Source organism: Nerophis ophidion, linkage group LG16, assembly GCF_033978795.1.
Source record: "Nerophis ophidion isolate RoL-2023_Sa linkage group LG16, RoL_Noph_v1.0, whole genome shotgun sequence".
Lineage (NCBI taxonomy): Eukaryota > Metazoa > Chordata > Actinopteri > Syngnathiformes > Syngnathidae > Nerophis > Nerophis ophidion.
In genome coordinates this window covers 17,625,188-17,643,140 of record NC_084626.1, presented here as the reverse complement: position 1 = coordinate 17,643,140, position 17,953 = coordinate 17,625,188, and the positions used below count along the sequence as shown (strand labels likewise).

Below are 17,953 nucleotides of genomic sequence, written 5' to 3'. Positions count from 1 at the left end.
AAATAATGGGATGTCAAGAGTTTGTGACATAGTGATTAAAGGCGATACAGTTAAAATTTGATTAGAATTTCTGTCTTTCCCCCAGATTGCCAACATACCTGTGAGGGTGTTGGGAGTGTGATCCATAAAACATCATCATATAATTTGCATAATCCGCGATAATGCTTATCATTTTTATAAAAAACTCTTCAACATTTTTATACATACATACATACATTTAAAAACATGTTATTAATTAGTATTAACATACTTTTTCCTATAATATTGTTTTGCTTTATTTTTCAAATTTTTTAGACTTTCTAGAGACTCCTCCAATCCTTTTAGTGACGTTTTCTTTTCTTTATTAAAAACGCAGGCAACAAATGTAGCAAGAGCTGCAATGATCCTTAGGTCACAACTGCTTTGCGCTACTGCTCCAATTGCATTTTGTCTCCTTAAAAGTCAAATATATTCGGTGTATCACTAATAGACTATATAAATATATATATATATATATATAGATAGATATATCTATCTATCTAGCTATCTATATATATATACATATATATATATATATATATATATATATATATAGATAGATAGATAGATAGATAAAAATGTTGATAGATATATCTATCTATCTATCTATCTATCTATATATATATATATATATATATATATATATATACTGCTCCCCTCACCTGCCAGGGGGTGATCAAGGGTGATGGGTCAAATGCAGAGAATAATTTTGCCACATCTAGTATGTGTGTGACAATCATTGGTACTTTATTTTTAACTTATATATATATATATATATATATATATATATATATATATATATATGTGTATATGTATATATATATATATATGTGTATATGTATATATATATGTATATATATATATATGTGTATATGTATATATATATATATATATATATATATGTGTATATGTATATATATATATATATATGTGTATATGTATATATATATATATATATATATATATATATATATATATATATGTGTATATGTATATATATATATATATATATATTAGGGGTGGGCAAATTAATGCGTTAATTACGAGTTAACTCATCAATCTATTAACGCCGACAATTATTTTATCGCACATTTGCGTATTTTGTTTACATGCTTTTATTTTGTTAACGCCTTTTCTTAACAAGACGGCGTCGCCCAGATTGGCTTCGGCGTCGAGGGGCTCTTTGTAAAGATGGAACATTTGGCAAAAATACCGGACAATTCTGCAAATTTCATGGCTGGCTTACAGCGTGGTCACTCCGGGATCACTTACGACCGCCAGACAATTCTGAATGTGGATAGATCGGGCCGTTTTGGACTGAATGACGCGTGCTTGCTGGACCGGCTAGCTAGCATGGGAATACTTTGCCGGCTACATCCAGCGGCCTGTGAAGCAGCGGAGTATATGTGTTGTCTGTCTATTTATGAATAATGCAGACGAGGAGTGTTGGCTGAGTTCTTAACGTTTGCTTTCAGAGCGTGCATATCACAACATACAAGATGCCGTCATGGCGACACAACCTATACCGGGCTACCGTGCATTCTCGTCACTCTTGTTGCATGCTGGGTAGGGTAGTTCTTAATTCCCTGGCTCATAACATCACAACATAGTACCATGTATATGATGCGTGCAGTTTATCAAAGCACCAAGCAAACAATCGGAAAATTCCCATCATATCAATTCCTAGATATGGTCTTAATTATTTTAAGTGGGTTCTTCCGAGGATGTTGTAGTCGTAATGATTTGTGCAGTCCTTTGAGACATTTGTGATTTGGGGCTATATAAATAAACATTGATTGATTGATAAGTGCACTACGCAGAATAAACACATTATTAATATTGCTAGTAAGGATAATTTGATCAAAAATTCCCTAAAACAGCCCACTACCTATCATATAGGTTTTTTTAACATAAGATCCCTGATAAAATAAATGTTTCTGCTGTTACCTCAGAAATTGCCTGTTCAGATGTTATGATTGTGGCTCAGAGATTTGTATGTAGATTATATTTATTTTCCATAACAAACATGATAACTTAAATACCCTGGCAGTGGCAATAAGCTTAAATGTTTTGTATTTACATTTTTTGAGTTGATTTTCATAAAATATGCTATTTAACTGCTACTGTTTAACAAGGACTGATTTAAATTGTGTTTGCACAAAAAATGTTTTGGCGCTTTTGTTCATGTGGGAGAATATTCCAATAAAGGTGCACGACACACTACTATTGAATTCATTATTGGGCTTTGTGTATACAATGCAGTTAATCGCGATTAATCAGAGAAATAGTGCGATTAACTTCGATTAAAATTTTTGATCGTTGGCCCAGCCCTAATATGTATATATATATATTATATATATATATATATATATATATATATATATATATATATATATATACATATATATATATATGAAGGAACTCTCCTGAAGGAATCAATAAAGTACAATCTACCAAAATGGATACATGGATGATACAGCAGAGGATTGGGAGAATGTCATGTGGTCAGATGTAACCAAAATAGAACTTTTTGGTATAAACTCAACTCGTCGTGTTTAGAGGAAGCAGAATGATGAGTTTGCATCCAAGAACACCATACCTACTGTGAAGCATGGGGTGGAAACATCATGCTTTGGGGCTGTTTTTCTGGTAAGAGACAGGACGATTGATCCGTGTTAAGGAAAGAATGAATGGGGCCATGTATCGTGAGATTTTGAGCCAAAACCTCCGTCCATCAGTGATAGCTTTGAATGGTTGACTAAATACTTATTTTCCAACATAATTTACAATTAAATGTTTTAAAATTCCTACAATGTGAATTCCTGGATTTTTTTTCACATTCTGTCTCTCACAGTTGAAGTGTACCTATGATGAAAATTACAGACCTCTGTCATCATTTTAAGTGGGAGAACTTGCACAATCGGTGGCTGACTAAATACTTTTTGCCCCGACTGTATCCATCTATCTATCTATCTATCTATCTATCTATCTATCTATCTATCTATCTATCTATCTATCTATCTATCTATCTATCTATCTATATACACATATATGTATACATATATATACACACACACACACACACACACACATATATATATATATATATATATATATATATATATATATGTATATATATATGTATATATATATATATATATATATATATATATAATATATATATATATATATATATATATATATATATATATATATATATATTACATGCATGCATGCAAAGTGTATGTCCCAAAATCCTGCTGCGTCTGGAAAATCCTGCGAGTCTTCTGGAGAAGAGGGAGGATCCCAGAACAATGGAGAGTAGTTGAAGGGGTGTGGATCCCGAAGGAGGAAAACTCCACCCAGCTAGACCAGTTCCGCATCATCTCCCTGCTGTGTGTGGAGGCAAAGATCTTCTTCAGCGCGGTTTCCAAACGGCTGTGTACCTACCTGAGTCAGAACACCTACATCAACACATCTGTCCAGAAGGGAGGCATTTCAGGAATGCCAGGCTGTCTGGAGCATACCGGTGTGGTGACACAGCTCATTCGAGAGGCAAGAGAGAACAAGGGCGACCTGTCAGTGCTTTGGCTTGACCTGGCAAATGCATTCGGCTCCATTCCACACAAGCTGGTTCAGCTCACATTAACAAAACATCATGTCCCCAGCAGATGTAGAGACCTCATTGCTGATTACTACACCAATTTCAGGATGAGGGTCTCCTCGGGAGCAATAACATCTCGTTGGCACAAGGTGGAGATCGGTATCATCACAGGGTGCACTATCTCTGTGACACTATTCTCCCTGGCCATGAACATGCTCACCAAGTCTGCTGAGCCAGAGTGCAGAGGGCCTCTATCGAAATCCGGACAACGGCAACCACCCATCAGGGCGTTCATGGATGACCTCACTGTCATGACAAAATCAGTCCCAGGCTGCCGGTGGATTCTGAGGGGACTCGAAAAGGTGATGGAGTGGGCCCGGATGCGTTTCAAGCCAGCCATATCAAGGTCTATGGTGCTGAGGAAAGGGAAGGTGGAAGACAAGTTCCGGTTTAACATCACAGGCACAGCCATTCCAACCATCACAGAGAAGCCAGTCAAGAGATTGGGCAAGGTTTTTGACAGCTCTCTGAGAGATACCACATCGATCCAGTTGACCTGCACTGAGTTGGATGGCTGGCTGAAATCCGTGGACAAGTCAGGCCGACCTGGAAAGTTCAAAGCCTGGGTCTACCAGCATGGCATTCTTCCCAGGATCCTGTGGCCCCTCCTTGTCTATGCAGTCCCCATCTCAACAGTGGAGACCTTAGAGAGGAGGGTCAGTAGCCACCTCCGGAGATGGGTGGGATTACCAAAGAGCCTGAGCAGCCTCGCACTCTACGGGAACACCAACAAACTGCAACTGCCCTTCAAATCCTTGGAGGAAGAGTTCAAGGTAGCAAGAGCCAGAGAAGTGGTTCAGCTCAGGGACTCACGAGATCCGAAGGTGGCTAAAGCAGGGATCCAAGTGAGGACTGGTAGGAAGTGGAGGGCTGAGGATGCAGTTCAAGAGGCAGAGGCAAGGCTGCGTCAAAGAAGCCTGGTGGGAATGGTCACTCGAGGCAGAGCTGGGCTAGGCTCCTTTCCAATTCCCCAATTGAAAACCAGCGGGAAGGAAGGGCGCTGCCTTGTTCAGGAGGAGGTGAGAGCTGCAGTGGAGGAAATAAGAACTTGCAAGGCAGTGGGATTGAAGCAACAGGGAGCTTGGACAAGATGGGAGAATGCGGTTGAGAGGAAAGTGACCTGGGCCGAGCTGTGGAAAGCCGAGCCTCACCGCATTAAATTCCTCATCCAGGCAGTGTACGATGTGCTTCCAAGCCCATCAAACCTGCACACATGGGGCATAGCAGAGACACCAGCATGCCCATTGTGTTCCAAGCGAGGAACCCTGGAACAGATCCTCAGCTGCTGCACCAGGGCACTTGGAGATGGACGGTACCGCTGGAGGCATGACCAAGTCCTTAAGACCATTGCTGAAACCATCAGCGCAGGACTTGTGTGGGCGAAGCAGTTCCGACCCTCCAAGAAAATCATCGCCTTTGTCAGAGATGGGGAGCAGCCAACCCCTGCCAGAAGAACTTCTGCGGGCATCCTAACCCCTGCAAGAGACTGGCAGCTGTTGGTGGACCTTGAACATCAGCTGAAGTTCCCCAGCCACATTGCAGTCACCACCCTGCGACCAGACATTGTCCTCGTGTCTGAGTCCACCAAGCAGGTAGTGCTGCTGGAGCTGACCGTCCCATGGGAAGACCGCCTGGAAGAAGCCTTTGAGAGGAAGCTCTCCAAGTACGCGGGACTGGTCAGTGACTGTCAGCAGGCTGGCTGGAGAGTGAGGTGTCTCCCAGTTGAGGTTGGATGCAGGGGTTTTGCAGCCCGCTCCTTGACCAGAGCCTTCAGCACATTGGGCATCGAGGGAGAGAGAAGGAGGAGAGCCATCCGCAGTACCACCGATGCGGCAGAGAGGGCCTCATGATGGCTGTGGCTCAAAAGGGGAGAGCCATGGAGTCATGGTAGCTAACTAGCCATCTGGACACAAGCTGGGGTCTGATCAGCCCCGGCTGGGTCACCTGGAGGAGGGTGTATGATGTTGAAAGACCCGAAACACCCGATGAGTTCAGGCACATCACTGAAGATGTGTCCAGAGGCATCAGTAGATGTATGTACACAGTATATATATATATATATATATATATATATATATATATATATATATATATATATATATATATATATATATACATATACATACACACACACACACACACACACACACACACACACACACACACACACACACACACTCTTTCTCCCAGAAATGTTGTTAGTTAAGGTGGTGACTCTCCAGAGGAAGAGGACCAGGGAAAGGGGTGGGTGAGTGTAAGGATCGGTGTAACTCAACCTGTCGCCATCACGTCTCCACCTCGTCGCTGCCACCACTGCCTGGGCGGCAATAGACTACAGACTGCGGTGAAGTAGGCCTGCTTTGTCGCGTGAAGAAGCCTACAACTTTTGGTTGTGTGTGGTTGTGTCCGCTCCATTTGTTGAATGGCGATATAGGATATACGTCTCGATTTTTTTCCATAAAGTAAAAACAAAACAGTCCTACTTACCTGAGATACTAAGTACGTCATTATTATGACTTAGTAATTTGCTAAGTCATAATTAAGAATAATATGTAAAACAATGTCAAAATAATGACTTACAAAGTCAAATGAATGACTTACTATAAGTAAGAGTTTGCAATCAGCATTTGAAAAACAGAGTTAAAAGTGGGGCCACATGCTGACATATGTTCAACTCATCATGCTTAATTTATTACAGCATTTGGGAAGCTTCTAGTTGATTTTTATTATGTAAATGTTATATTTTTATCAACATATGATAGCAGGGACCCTGCCATTCAAAACTAAGCTGCTACATTACTATTGATTAATGTAACTGTAGCTGAAAAATTAGTACCATAGCAATAGGAGAGACTATTCATCCCTGAACCCCCTGGAGTTCATGTAGGCTTTATGATGCAGTTACATTATTATATCAACTATCAGAGACAGCTTCAGGAAACTCTTCATTTAACATAATTTCCTTTTTTTTTCTGTTTCAACACAGCTCAATCAACACAGAAAAAGGTCAAGTGAAATAACTTAGTTATTAACTGTAGGTCAATAATGCTTGTCTTTCTCTCAGAGAGACAGGGCTTTGCTGTTCGTACCGCACAGTGAGTTAGCATAACGCTAAAAGCTAGTTAGCCTTCACCTCATGCCCTGCGAGCGAGGTGATCTGCCGCTTATATTTCTACAACGGGCTCATAGTGATGTTAGTAGTAGTTGACTTGGAGTTGTTTATTATTTGGGTTGCTGCATTCTGCTCACCTGCTAAACACCTTTCTGCTCACCCCACGGTCTCACCTTTCGGCCTGCCTGAGCACTGAGTCCATGCGCTCTGAATACACACTGCTGATTGGCTGTTACATGTGCTCTGAATTTACACTGCTGATTGGCTGTTACATGCGCTCTGAATACGCACTGCTGATTGGCTGTTACATGTGCTCTGAATTCGCACTGCTGATTGGCTGTTACATGCGCTCGGAATACACACTGCTGATTGGCTGTTACCGCTCTGTGTGTAACCAATCAGATGGTTCTGTGGGTGGGACAATGCTGGGTGCTGCAGAACCGTACTGACAGAGGCAGAGGCAGAACTAAGCGGAGCAGCTTGTTAGGACTTTAGTTTAGGCGGTGGCTGTGGGAAACCCTGATATATATATATATATATATATATATATATATATATATATATATATATATATATATATTATATATATATATATATATATATAAAATACACAGTGCATGCCAACATTTTGGTCACACCTTCTCCTAATTCAATGGGTTCACTTTATTTTCATGACTATTTACATTGTAAATTGTCACTGAAGGCATCAAAGCTATGAATTAACACATGTGTAGTTATGTTCTTAATAAAAAAAAAGGTGAATTAACTGAAAACATGTTTTATATTCTAGTTCCTTCAAAATAGCCACCCTTTGCTCTGATTACTGCTTTGCACACTCTTGGGGCTTCAAGCACAACTGTGAAATGAAAACTATACCTCTTGAAATGCTAATAGTCATGAAAATAAAGAAAACACATTGAATGAGAAGGTGTGTCCAAATGTTTGGTGTGTGTGTAGCGACAAACTTTAGTTACTGACAGTGTTTTTTTTTAAGTGTTCCTGAACCCATGTGGTGATATCCTTTACAACTAATGTTGCTTTTTGATTCAGTGCCGCCTGAGGAATCAAAGGTCCGCAATAGGTGCAGTTATTTCTCCGGATTCTCTGAACCTTTTGATGATATTACGAACTGTAGATGGTGAAATCCCTATATTCCTTGCAATAGCTTGTTGAGAAATGTTGTTCTTGAACTGCTTGACATTTTGCTCACGCGTTTGTTCACAAAGTGGTGATCCTCGCCCCATCCTTGTTTGTGAATGACTGAGCATTTCATGGAAGCTGCTTTTATACCCATTCATGGCACCCACCTGTTCCCAATTAGCCTGTTCACCTGTGGGATATTCCAAATAAGTGTTTGATGAGCATTCCTCAACTTTCTCAGTCTTTTTTGCCACCTGTGCCAGCTTTTTTGAAACATATTGCAGGCTTCAAATTCCAAATGAGCTAATATTTGCAAAAAATAACTAAGTTTACCAGTTAAAACGTTAAATATATTGTCTTTGCAGTCTATTCAATTGAACATAGGTTGAAAAGGATTTGCAACTCATTGTATTCTGTTTTTATTCACGCAACCAGACGTGTGTGCATGGGAGTGAATAAGTTTTCAAAATTGGGCCTGTTGTTAGCGTAAGATAAATGAAAGTTAAAAAGAGTGTCAAACTTTGTGTGACTTTTTCTGGAGGTTCTAATACATTATATTACTGTAATTTGTTTTCATGTAAAAAAAACTACACATTTTTTAAGTTTTGTGGCTTTTATTTTGCCACGGTGGGCTGCCATGATTAATTTTACATGTAGCTGAAACCCTGAAATTTGATTGATATTGTTGGGTTCACTAAGTAGACATTCGCACAGCAGATGTGAGATGAATTCACAATCACACTGTGACTTACTGTGAGGTTCCAGTGCTCCCAACCTGCGCTGCATGAGTGGTGTGAAAATAGACGATAGATAGACGATAGACAGAGAGACTGACAAAAAGATAGTTTTTTCTGTGAAGATAACTATGCACAGATGGAGATCTGGTTGTATTTTGTCATAGGATAGGTCAAATGAGTGTAACCTAGGTGTGTGCTCTCTCTGCAATTGTTATTGACAATGACAAGCCAATTTTTTCTTCCTCAGATGTTCAGTGGCCTTCTGAAACATTTGCCATCCTCGGCCTCCTCTGTAGCAGCCTCCTCGTCGGCCAGCGAGCAGAACAGCGGCACACAGACTACACATCCCACCATCCCCCGGGGACACCTGATTGTGGGCACGAAGGACCAACTCCGCCTCCTCGCCCCTGTGAGCAGCACAACCATGTCCAATCACTGCGCTAAGTCCGCGGCGGGAGCTCCAGGACTTCCCTCCTTACTGAGCGAGGAGGACGACGGAGGAGGCGGAGGCAGGGTGAGGAAGAAACGCAAGAAAAAGGACAAGCGGGGACAAGGGCAGTGCGAGGAAAGGGTTATACCAAAGAAGCGAAAGCAGGAAAGGGAGGCCACGCTGGTTACACTGAGCAAGAGCAACATTCCCAAGGGGCGAAGGGAGTGCAGGACCAAGGGCAGGGGGCGCAGTGCAGACGGTCCGACGGAGCTCAAGCATGTTGCCAGACGGAAAGCTTTGTGTAGTCATGCCACCGCAGGCCCAGCCGTGGTGCCTGTCAAGGTGCCTGGAAAACGAGGAAGAAAACCCAAGATCAAAATCCTTCCCCCTCTTCCTGATAATCAAGGTGTGCGTGTGTATGTGTGTGTATTGGTAGAACACTTACACAACTGACCACATTCCTCTTATAGCAACCACTCTGACAATGTTAATGTGTTGTCACTTCCTGTTAGTGCACACGTTAAACTTCACATGTTAATTACTTCTGAAGCAGGTGGTCTAAATATATTAGCTTAATAAGCTCATGTTGTTCTATTATTGAAAATTTATCATAAAGTATGTGTTCAAATATAATTTACCTGAACATAATAATACCAATAGCAAGCTGACTATATTGCTATGTTATTATGACATGTTGCTTTCCTGTTTCCCTTATGTTTATCACCTGTTTCTGACCCAGCACCCCCCCCAAAAATACAAGGCTCGCCCCACGCTAACCTAGGTCATGGAAATAACCACAGCAAGGCCAACATCAAGACCACAGTCCAGTCGGCCCCCAAACAGCGGGGCCGCAAACCAAGGTAAAATGCGATTCAGAGAAAGTGGGAAAAGATACCATTGTATTTCAGTGAGCATCTATATAAAGTGCTGGTACGGATATGCAATTATTATTATCAAAGTTATCATCAAGGTACGTAGTAAACCTCCAGAATTAAAACGTCACATACTAGTTGACTGTCTTTCCTTGAGCTGTTAATATTCATTTCACAGCTGATGAATTGGTGGAGGTCAGCGGTTAGAGTATAAGTGTATTTACTGCACGCCATCATGTCATTTAATCCCGACTCCTCCCCTCCTCCAGAGATCCTGGAGCTGTGCCGGTGGAGAGGAAGAAAAAGGCCAGGAGAAGAACACAGGCGGTAGTGATCCCAGATGATGCAGAGAGTGACGACACCACCTCATTGTCAGCCATCAACACAGGCGGCGAGGATAGCCAGGACCCCCTGGACAGCGCGGTGAGTCTGGTTTCTGGATTCAAGTCTAACTTGTATGTTTTTATTTACTATATCACACTAGACAGTGGAAGAGGTAAGGGTAATATCACCGCTGGAGTTAAGAAAGTAAAAGAGATATAACAACAACAACAAAAAAACACTTTTGAGATGAACGAGAACCACACTCCAAAATCTTGGGAGTGTGGAAGCTGCAAAGACTGTGCAGATTGTGTTCATCACTTCATTCTAACCTTTGTCTGAACTCACTCTGTTATTCTCTTAGAAACGGCGTTCCGGTCGTCAGGTCAAGCGCAGGAAGTACAATGAGGATTTGGATTTTAAAGTGGTGGATGACGATGGGGAGACTATCGCAGTTTTGGGAACTGGTCGTATCGCTGCACTCAATGCTACTGCGCTGGCGTGGCAAGCAGAGGTAAATGTTTTCATAAATCACACTTCCTTGAAGATGTAAAGTTTTCCTGTAGGAAATAGGGCTCATCCATGTAGCCATGTTTGATTACCTCATGAATTTAGTAGGGCGGTCAAAGTTATTGTGATTGTGAGTTAACACAAAAAATGTGCACACCATGTATGACCGTTACCTGAAAACGTAAGTGTGGAAAAACACACCGGAGCCGCAGTTACAAGCAGAACCATACATAGCAAAGACGGACGAAGAACAGTGCACACTGAATGGCAAGGCTTACATAAAAGCCCAGAAGCTTGGTCTCCTGACAAGACCAAACCTGTGCTCTGGCATCGTGAGCTAAGTTATCACCAGAGCAAGTTGTGTCCCAAATGCCAGCAGCTAGCAGACAGTAGCTTGTAGCCCGCTGATGCAGAGAACCCCTCTACCTTCGACAGAAGCAGACCACACTGAAAATACCAGAACCAACTAACTGTCCACATCTACTGCCAGATGGGTGTTAAAAATATGGGTGTTGTTGCAATAATAATTATATTTCAACAACACATCAGTCGGGTATAACTAACCCGTCCCACGACGGTTTGAACCCAGCTCACATTCCCTATTAGTGGGTAAAGCGTGGCGTTAAGTGGGTATTAGCGTGGACACACAGGGGAGAGGAGAACAAGCTGTGACGCTAAAGTAGCTTTAATGTGAAGTAGTTAAACAAGAAAAGAATAAATGCTTTGTACATTTCAACTGAAGGCTAATAGGAACCGCTTCACAGCAGAGAGTGACCAACTAAAAAGAGGAAATTTGCAAGTAGATTAATAGTCAGGAAAGACAATAATATGTATACAGTATGGCAACACGTCTGACAGGCATTGATATGAATTAGTAGATAGACGACACACATCTTTATGGTGACTGTGGGGAAAGTGTTTGACATTCTGTGGATTTAGAAGGCACACGGATTAAATAAAGGATGCCTGCTCACCAAGTAGGGACTTTTACTTATTTGAGCACCTACCAAGCAGCTACAGTTCTCATGTATCTAGTCTGCCATAGTCACGGCCAGTCATGGTCAATTTTTGTTTCATCTGACATCACATGGACAAAGATAAGGCCTTCTGGAGGAAAGTTCTGTGGTCAGCTGTAACAAAAATGGAGCTGTTTGGCTCCAATACCCAGCAATATGTTTGGAGGAGAAAAGGTGACGCCTTTAATCTCAGGAACACCATTGCTATCGTCAAGTATGGTGGTGGTAGTATTATGCTCTGGGCCTGTTTTCCTGCAAATGGAACTGGTCAATGTAACTGGTACGATGAAAAAGGAAGATTAAATTCCGAATTCTTCAGGACAACCTAAAATCATCAGCCCTTAGGTTGGGTCTTGGGCGCAGTTGGGTATTCCTATAGGACATTGACCCCAAACACACGTCAAAAGAGGTAAAGGAATGGCTAAATCAAGCTAAAATTAAGGTTTTAGAATGGCCTTCCTAAAGTCCTGACTTAAATGTGTGGACAATGCCGAAGAAACAAGTCCATGTCAGAAAACCAACACATTTAGCTGAACTGCACCAATTTTGTCAAGAGGAGTGGTCAAAAATTTTGCCAGAAGCTTGTGGATGGCTACAAAAAGTGCTTTATTACAGTGAAACTTGCCAAGGGACATGTATCCAAATATTAACATTGTTGTATGTATACTTTTGACCCAGCAGATTTGGTCACATTTTCAGTAGACCCATAATGAATTCATAAAAAAAACAAAACTTCATGAATGTTTTTTTGTGACCAACACGTATGTGCTCCAATCACTATCACAAAAAAATAAGAGTTGTAAAAATTATTGGAAACTCAAGACAGCCATGACATTTTGTTCTTTACAAGTGTATGTAAACTTTTGATCGTGACTGTGTATATTCATGTATGTGTATATATGTATGTATAAGTATGCATGTATGTATGTATATGTTTGTTATAAGCAGAGAAATTAATTTTCACTGGTTTGTCCTCTTAACAGGAGCCGCCCGAGGACGAAGCCAACATTATTGAGAAAATTCTTTCCGTGCGAGCCGTCAAGAAGGAGGTAAAATGTCAGACGTGCACGCTCGTTCCATCTTTGGTTTTTGTTCTTTATGCGTAACCATGTGTCCCAGCAGACGTCGCCATCTGAGGACCAAGCAGAGGAGATGGAAGAGTTTTATGTAAAGTACAGAAACTTGTGAGTCAACACTCCTGCTTTTATGTTCCTTGTAAAGCCTTTGTGCTGTCAGTTTTAATTCAATGTTAAATGTGTTTATTGTTGCGTCTTGCTCTCCAAATAAGAGTTAAGGAGGGTGAGGCCTGATTGGATGTGATCACTTTGTCAGAGCTGGTAAATGAGGAGCTTTTGGAGCTTTTGCAGCATTTATCTCCCTCAGATGTACTGTAGTTTTCCCTTGTGTTTTACTTGTTAAACCTTTTAACCTTCCAGAGAATCTCCCGGGACCCCATGTAGTTAAGCAGCCATTAGCAATTATTGTAACGTAATTGCTGGGGTAAATGTTAAATCTGACCAACTTTGACATGTCTGGACTCTTTTCTCTGCTCATCCTCTGTTCTCCCCATGTTGTAGCTCATACATGCACTGCAAATGGGCCACGCTAGGGGAGCTGGAAAAAGATCCCAGAATCCATCAAAAGATAAAACGCTTCAGGACCAAACGGGCACAGATGAAGCACCTGTTTACTGAGGTCAGACACCCGTTTGACTTGACAAGTTGACTTGTCACATTTGCAGAATGTGGGAAAATTGAAAAGTAATAATATAGCGTGACTTCTTAAGAGTTAAGGCTTGGATGAGAAGTAGGGCTGGGCGATATGGCAACAAAAAAGATCACGATTAATTCATTCATATTATCCGATCTCTATTAACATCTTTTTTTAAATTTATTAATAAAGGCACATTGTACCGTGCAGTATTCTACTGAGTAGTGTTGCATGAGGTAATATGTGCTAAAAGCTGACAACTGTCATTTTGTTCATTAAGTATATATAATTATGCTTACTAGAGATGTAACGGTACAGGTAACCCACACTACGGTCTGTACCTGTTTTTTCGGTACATTGAATCACTTCTTGTTTCCGTGGTAGGCTGTAAACTAGAAGAGCTCCGCTTCCGACACTACAGTTTTGACAAAAAAACTGTAATTCTTGACTACTGAATGTGATCACAGCTGCAGGGGAGCTTGCGAACATATTATTTTTCAACTCTGCCTAGCGGGAGGTAAAAATTCCCAAAAGTAAGCGAACCGAAGCTGCCAAAAAGCCGCGGGCTAAATAGTTAAATGCCAGTTTAAAACTGTTGCCCAGCAACCCAAAACTAAACAACAAAACCGAAAAAATCTTACCTATTTTCAACGCTTCTGACCAGAAAAGTGACCAACAAGAAAGGCTGACACAGCTCTGGCCGGTGCAAATTACCTAAAAAAAAAAACACTATACAGCCGCTGCTTGCCACAGACGCAAACATCACCAGCAGCGTCACTTTGCTGGGCACGACAAGAAGTCGTCAATAAAGTAATACACCGTTACCAAAGTTTGAACCGGACTGAAAAGTGTAAGTAGGAACTCCACAAAGCGATGTCAACAATATCCAGGAACATATTATCAAAGGTATCAATAAAGATGTTGCAGATCTCCAGGAACAATGGTCTCATAATGATACGACGGAATTCAGATAGTGAAGACAACACAGCGTTAAAAAGAAAGGTAGGGAAGCTGGAAGAGGAGAATGCAACATTGCGCCAACAGTCGAATGCAAATCAGCAAGAAAATAACCATTGATAAAACAGCAGTATTTTGAAGAACATTAAAATGGAGATAGCAGCAGTGCGCCATCAGTTGCATGCCATGCAACCAGACAACACTGAATTGAAGTATCAACAAGGGGGTAGCTGTGTACGTGATGAAGAACTTAAACTGCAACACAGTATGACAGCTTTCAAGAATGACCTGATGTCAAAGTTGGGACAATGTGTGCAGTGAAAAGGATGTAGATAATGCATATGGAATTTTTTTTTAGTACTTCCACAATGCTTCGTGACAAACATTGTCCATTTAAACAACTTGGTAAGAAGCAAAATAAAAACAATCAGGCATGGATGACAAAAGAACTGAAAATTATTTGCATCAAGAAAAATACTTTAAATAGAACATTTTTAACACAAATGTCTACAGAGGCAGAAAACAAGTACAAAACAAACAAAAAAAAGAACAAACTAAGTAGGATACTATAAACCTGTCGGAAAGAATATTACAGTCAATTATTAGACTGGAACAAAACAATGAGAGAAACATCCTAAATAGCATTATTAAAAATAGTGTTAAGAAGGATTACCCTAAGTAAAAAAATGACAAAATGAACGCAGTAGTTGAAAACTTGAATAGATACTTTGTGAACATTGGACCAAATCTAGAGGAAAAAATTCCAGATCCCAAGTCAGTTGAGGACTTGAATGACACCATAGACAGAAATCCCCACTCGCAGTTCCTCGAAGGTGTGACAAAAGATAAAGATATTAATATTGTGAAAATTGTAACATAATTGATAAGGAAACAATAAAAAATGTTATTGAAGAGAGTTCAGAACCTTCAACATATATCAGCAACCTATCATTTTAAACAGACAAATTCCCAGACAAAATGAAAATAGCAAAAGTTGTACCAATTTATAAGACTTTTGACGAATACCAGTTTAAAAACTAGCCTGTTTCTGTACTTCCACAATTTTCTAAAAGTATTGGAAACTGTTTAACAACAGATTGGGCAAATTCATAAATAAAAATTAAATACTGATAGACAACCAGTACAGATATAGAGCCAACATCTCAACATCAATGGCATTAATCGAAATAACGGAAGAGATTACCAACACAATAGATAGTAAACATTGCGCTGCGGCAGTGTTTTTGGATTTAACAAAAGCATTTGACACAATCATTCATAATATCTTAATAAACAAATTAGCATGGTATGGCATCAGAGGGTTGGTCTTGAACTGGCTTAAGAAGCTACTTAACCAACAGAAAGCAATACGTGAAGATAAGAGAACAAATGTCTACAGAGCTGAAACTATCTTGTGAGGGAATAAGCGGTAGAAAATGGATGGATGGATGGACTTATACCTCAAGGATCAATACCGAGACCAAAATTGTTCAATTTTTCTATAAACAACATTTGTAAAGTTACAAAGGACTTAAAGTTAGTATTATTTGCAGATGACATGACTGTGTTTTGTTCAGGAGTGAACACGCAGAAGTAATGAACAAATTATTGTTATTTTAGTTTTAGTGAATCTCACTAAAACTAAAATAATGTTATTCGGTAACGGTAGAAGAGAAAGTCAAACACAAATACAAATAGACAGAGTAGATATTGAAAGAAAACACATTTTTGGGTCTAATAATAGATGATAAAATTAACTTGAAACCTCATGTAAAAATATACAACATAAAGTAGCAAGAAACACAAAATAACATCTGGACCAAAAATCACTCCATATTCTCTACTACTTGCTTGTGTTACCATGTCTGAGTTATTGTGTAGAAATATGGGGAAACAACTACAAATGTGCGCTTCATTCACTAACAGTGTTACAACAAAGATCAATTACAGGTAGAATAATACATAATGTTGGATATAGACAACAAATCAAAAATATCGAAATTCAGTTACTTTGGGCTTTGCAAACAGCTAAAATTATGTACAAAGCAAACTATAACCTGCTTCACAAGAATGTGCAACAAAAGAGGAGAAATATAACCTTACAGGAACATCTAATTTAAAACATTTGTATTTACGAACAATACTTAAGATGTTTAGCATATCAAAATTTAGAATTAAATTATGGAATGGATTAAACCAAGAAATCAAATAAAGAACCAATATGATTCAGTTTAAGAGACTGTTCAAACTAGAATTGTTCATGACAAAGAACAATTATCATAAATACATTGAACCTTTAAAATAAGAGAGACAATGATTGTTTATGTATTTAATATTTGTTTACTCCATCCATCCATCCATTTTCTACCGCTTATTCCCTTTTGGGGTCGCGGGGGGCGCTGGCGCCTATCTCAGCTACAGTCGGGCGGAAGGTGGGGTACACCCTGGACAAGTCGCCACCTCATCGCAGGGCCAACACAGATAGGCAGACAACATTCACACTCACATTCACACACTAGTGCCAATTTAGTGTTGCCAATCAACCTATCCCCAGGTGCATGTCTTTATTTGTTTACTTACTTATAATATATTTATTTATTATTTATTTATTCACTGTTCTGTTAAAAACAGACAACAAAGAAATTGGATAAGACTACTATGATATGAAAGGGGTTAGGATTAAATAAGATCAGCTTCTTCCTACTCATTTTCGGACAAGCTGTAATGAAACAACTTCATATATGTGATGCATTACATTTTAATTGTATTTTATGCATTTTTGAAATAAACTGAACTGAATTAAATTTTGTGGGGATACAGAGAACAACCTTTTTTTAATCTTAATGTTATTACTTATTTGTATTGTTTTATCATAAACATTCTAAGTAAACAAAGTATAAGTAGTGTAGTGAATACTATTATACTTTTATTTCAAATTAACATTTACTAAACAACACTTGCAAATTGTAAATTATTATTTCTATTCTTTGATTACTTGTATACATCAGTGCTTCTTACCAGTGCTTTGGCAAGCGGTGATCCAGATTCTGCAGTTTATTTTAACCCAGCTACTGTATTTTATATGTAATAAAAGTAAATTAAACTGCAGTTTGAATTTGAGGTGCTGTAAAATAATGTGTAACAACACATAAAACAAGTATAATGATTTTTTTCAGGAAGAAAATGTTTTTTATCCACAAATTCAATGATTTGAACACAAACTATCTGTCTGCAAATTTTTTTGGGACAGTACATGTTATATCAGAGAAGTTGAACACAAACACACGCAAACGTACACAAACACACACACACTTTCACAAACATACACAGGATCATGGTCAATAAAGGCGGATTTTTGCGTGCAGTATTATACCAAGCATCGTTGCTTCTTAGACTTGGAATTAGACAAACTTCATTGATCCACAAGGGAAATTGTTCAAATTAGTAGCTCAGTTAAGAAGCATGG

The 17,953-nt window shown here is 39.5% G+C and overlaps 1 protein-coding gene across 5 annotated transcripts in view; it reads left to right on the top strand.

The window, feature by feature from the left end:
* The window catches only part of chd6 (chromodomain helicase DNA binding protein 6), a 117,047-nt gene that overhangs the window by 52,763 nt on the left and 46,331 nt on the right, over positions 1-17,953 (top strand). For 3 of the 5 annotated variants that reach the window (XM_061874431.1, XM_061874433.1, XM_061874430.1), the window contains exons 3-9: positions 8,919-9,507; positions 9,841-9,961; positions 10,243-10,396; positions 10,659-10,808; positions 12,804-12,869; positions 12,940-13,004; positions 13,398-13,515. In XM_061874431.1, the coding sequence (XP_061730415.1) occupies positions 8,919-9,507; positions 9,841-9,961; positions 10,243-10,396; positions 10,659-10,808; positions 12,804-12,869; positions 12,940-13,004; positions 13,398-13,515 (1,263 nt within the window). The remainder of the gene's footprint in view (positions 1-8,918; positions 9,508-9,840; positions 9,962-10,242; positions 10,397-10,658; positions 10,809-12,803; positions 12,870-12,939; positions 13,005-13,397; positions 13,516-17,953) is intronic. The other 2 variants (XM_061874434.1, XM_061874432.1) reach the window with 1 other exon arrangement.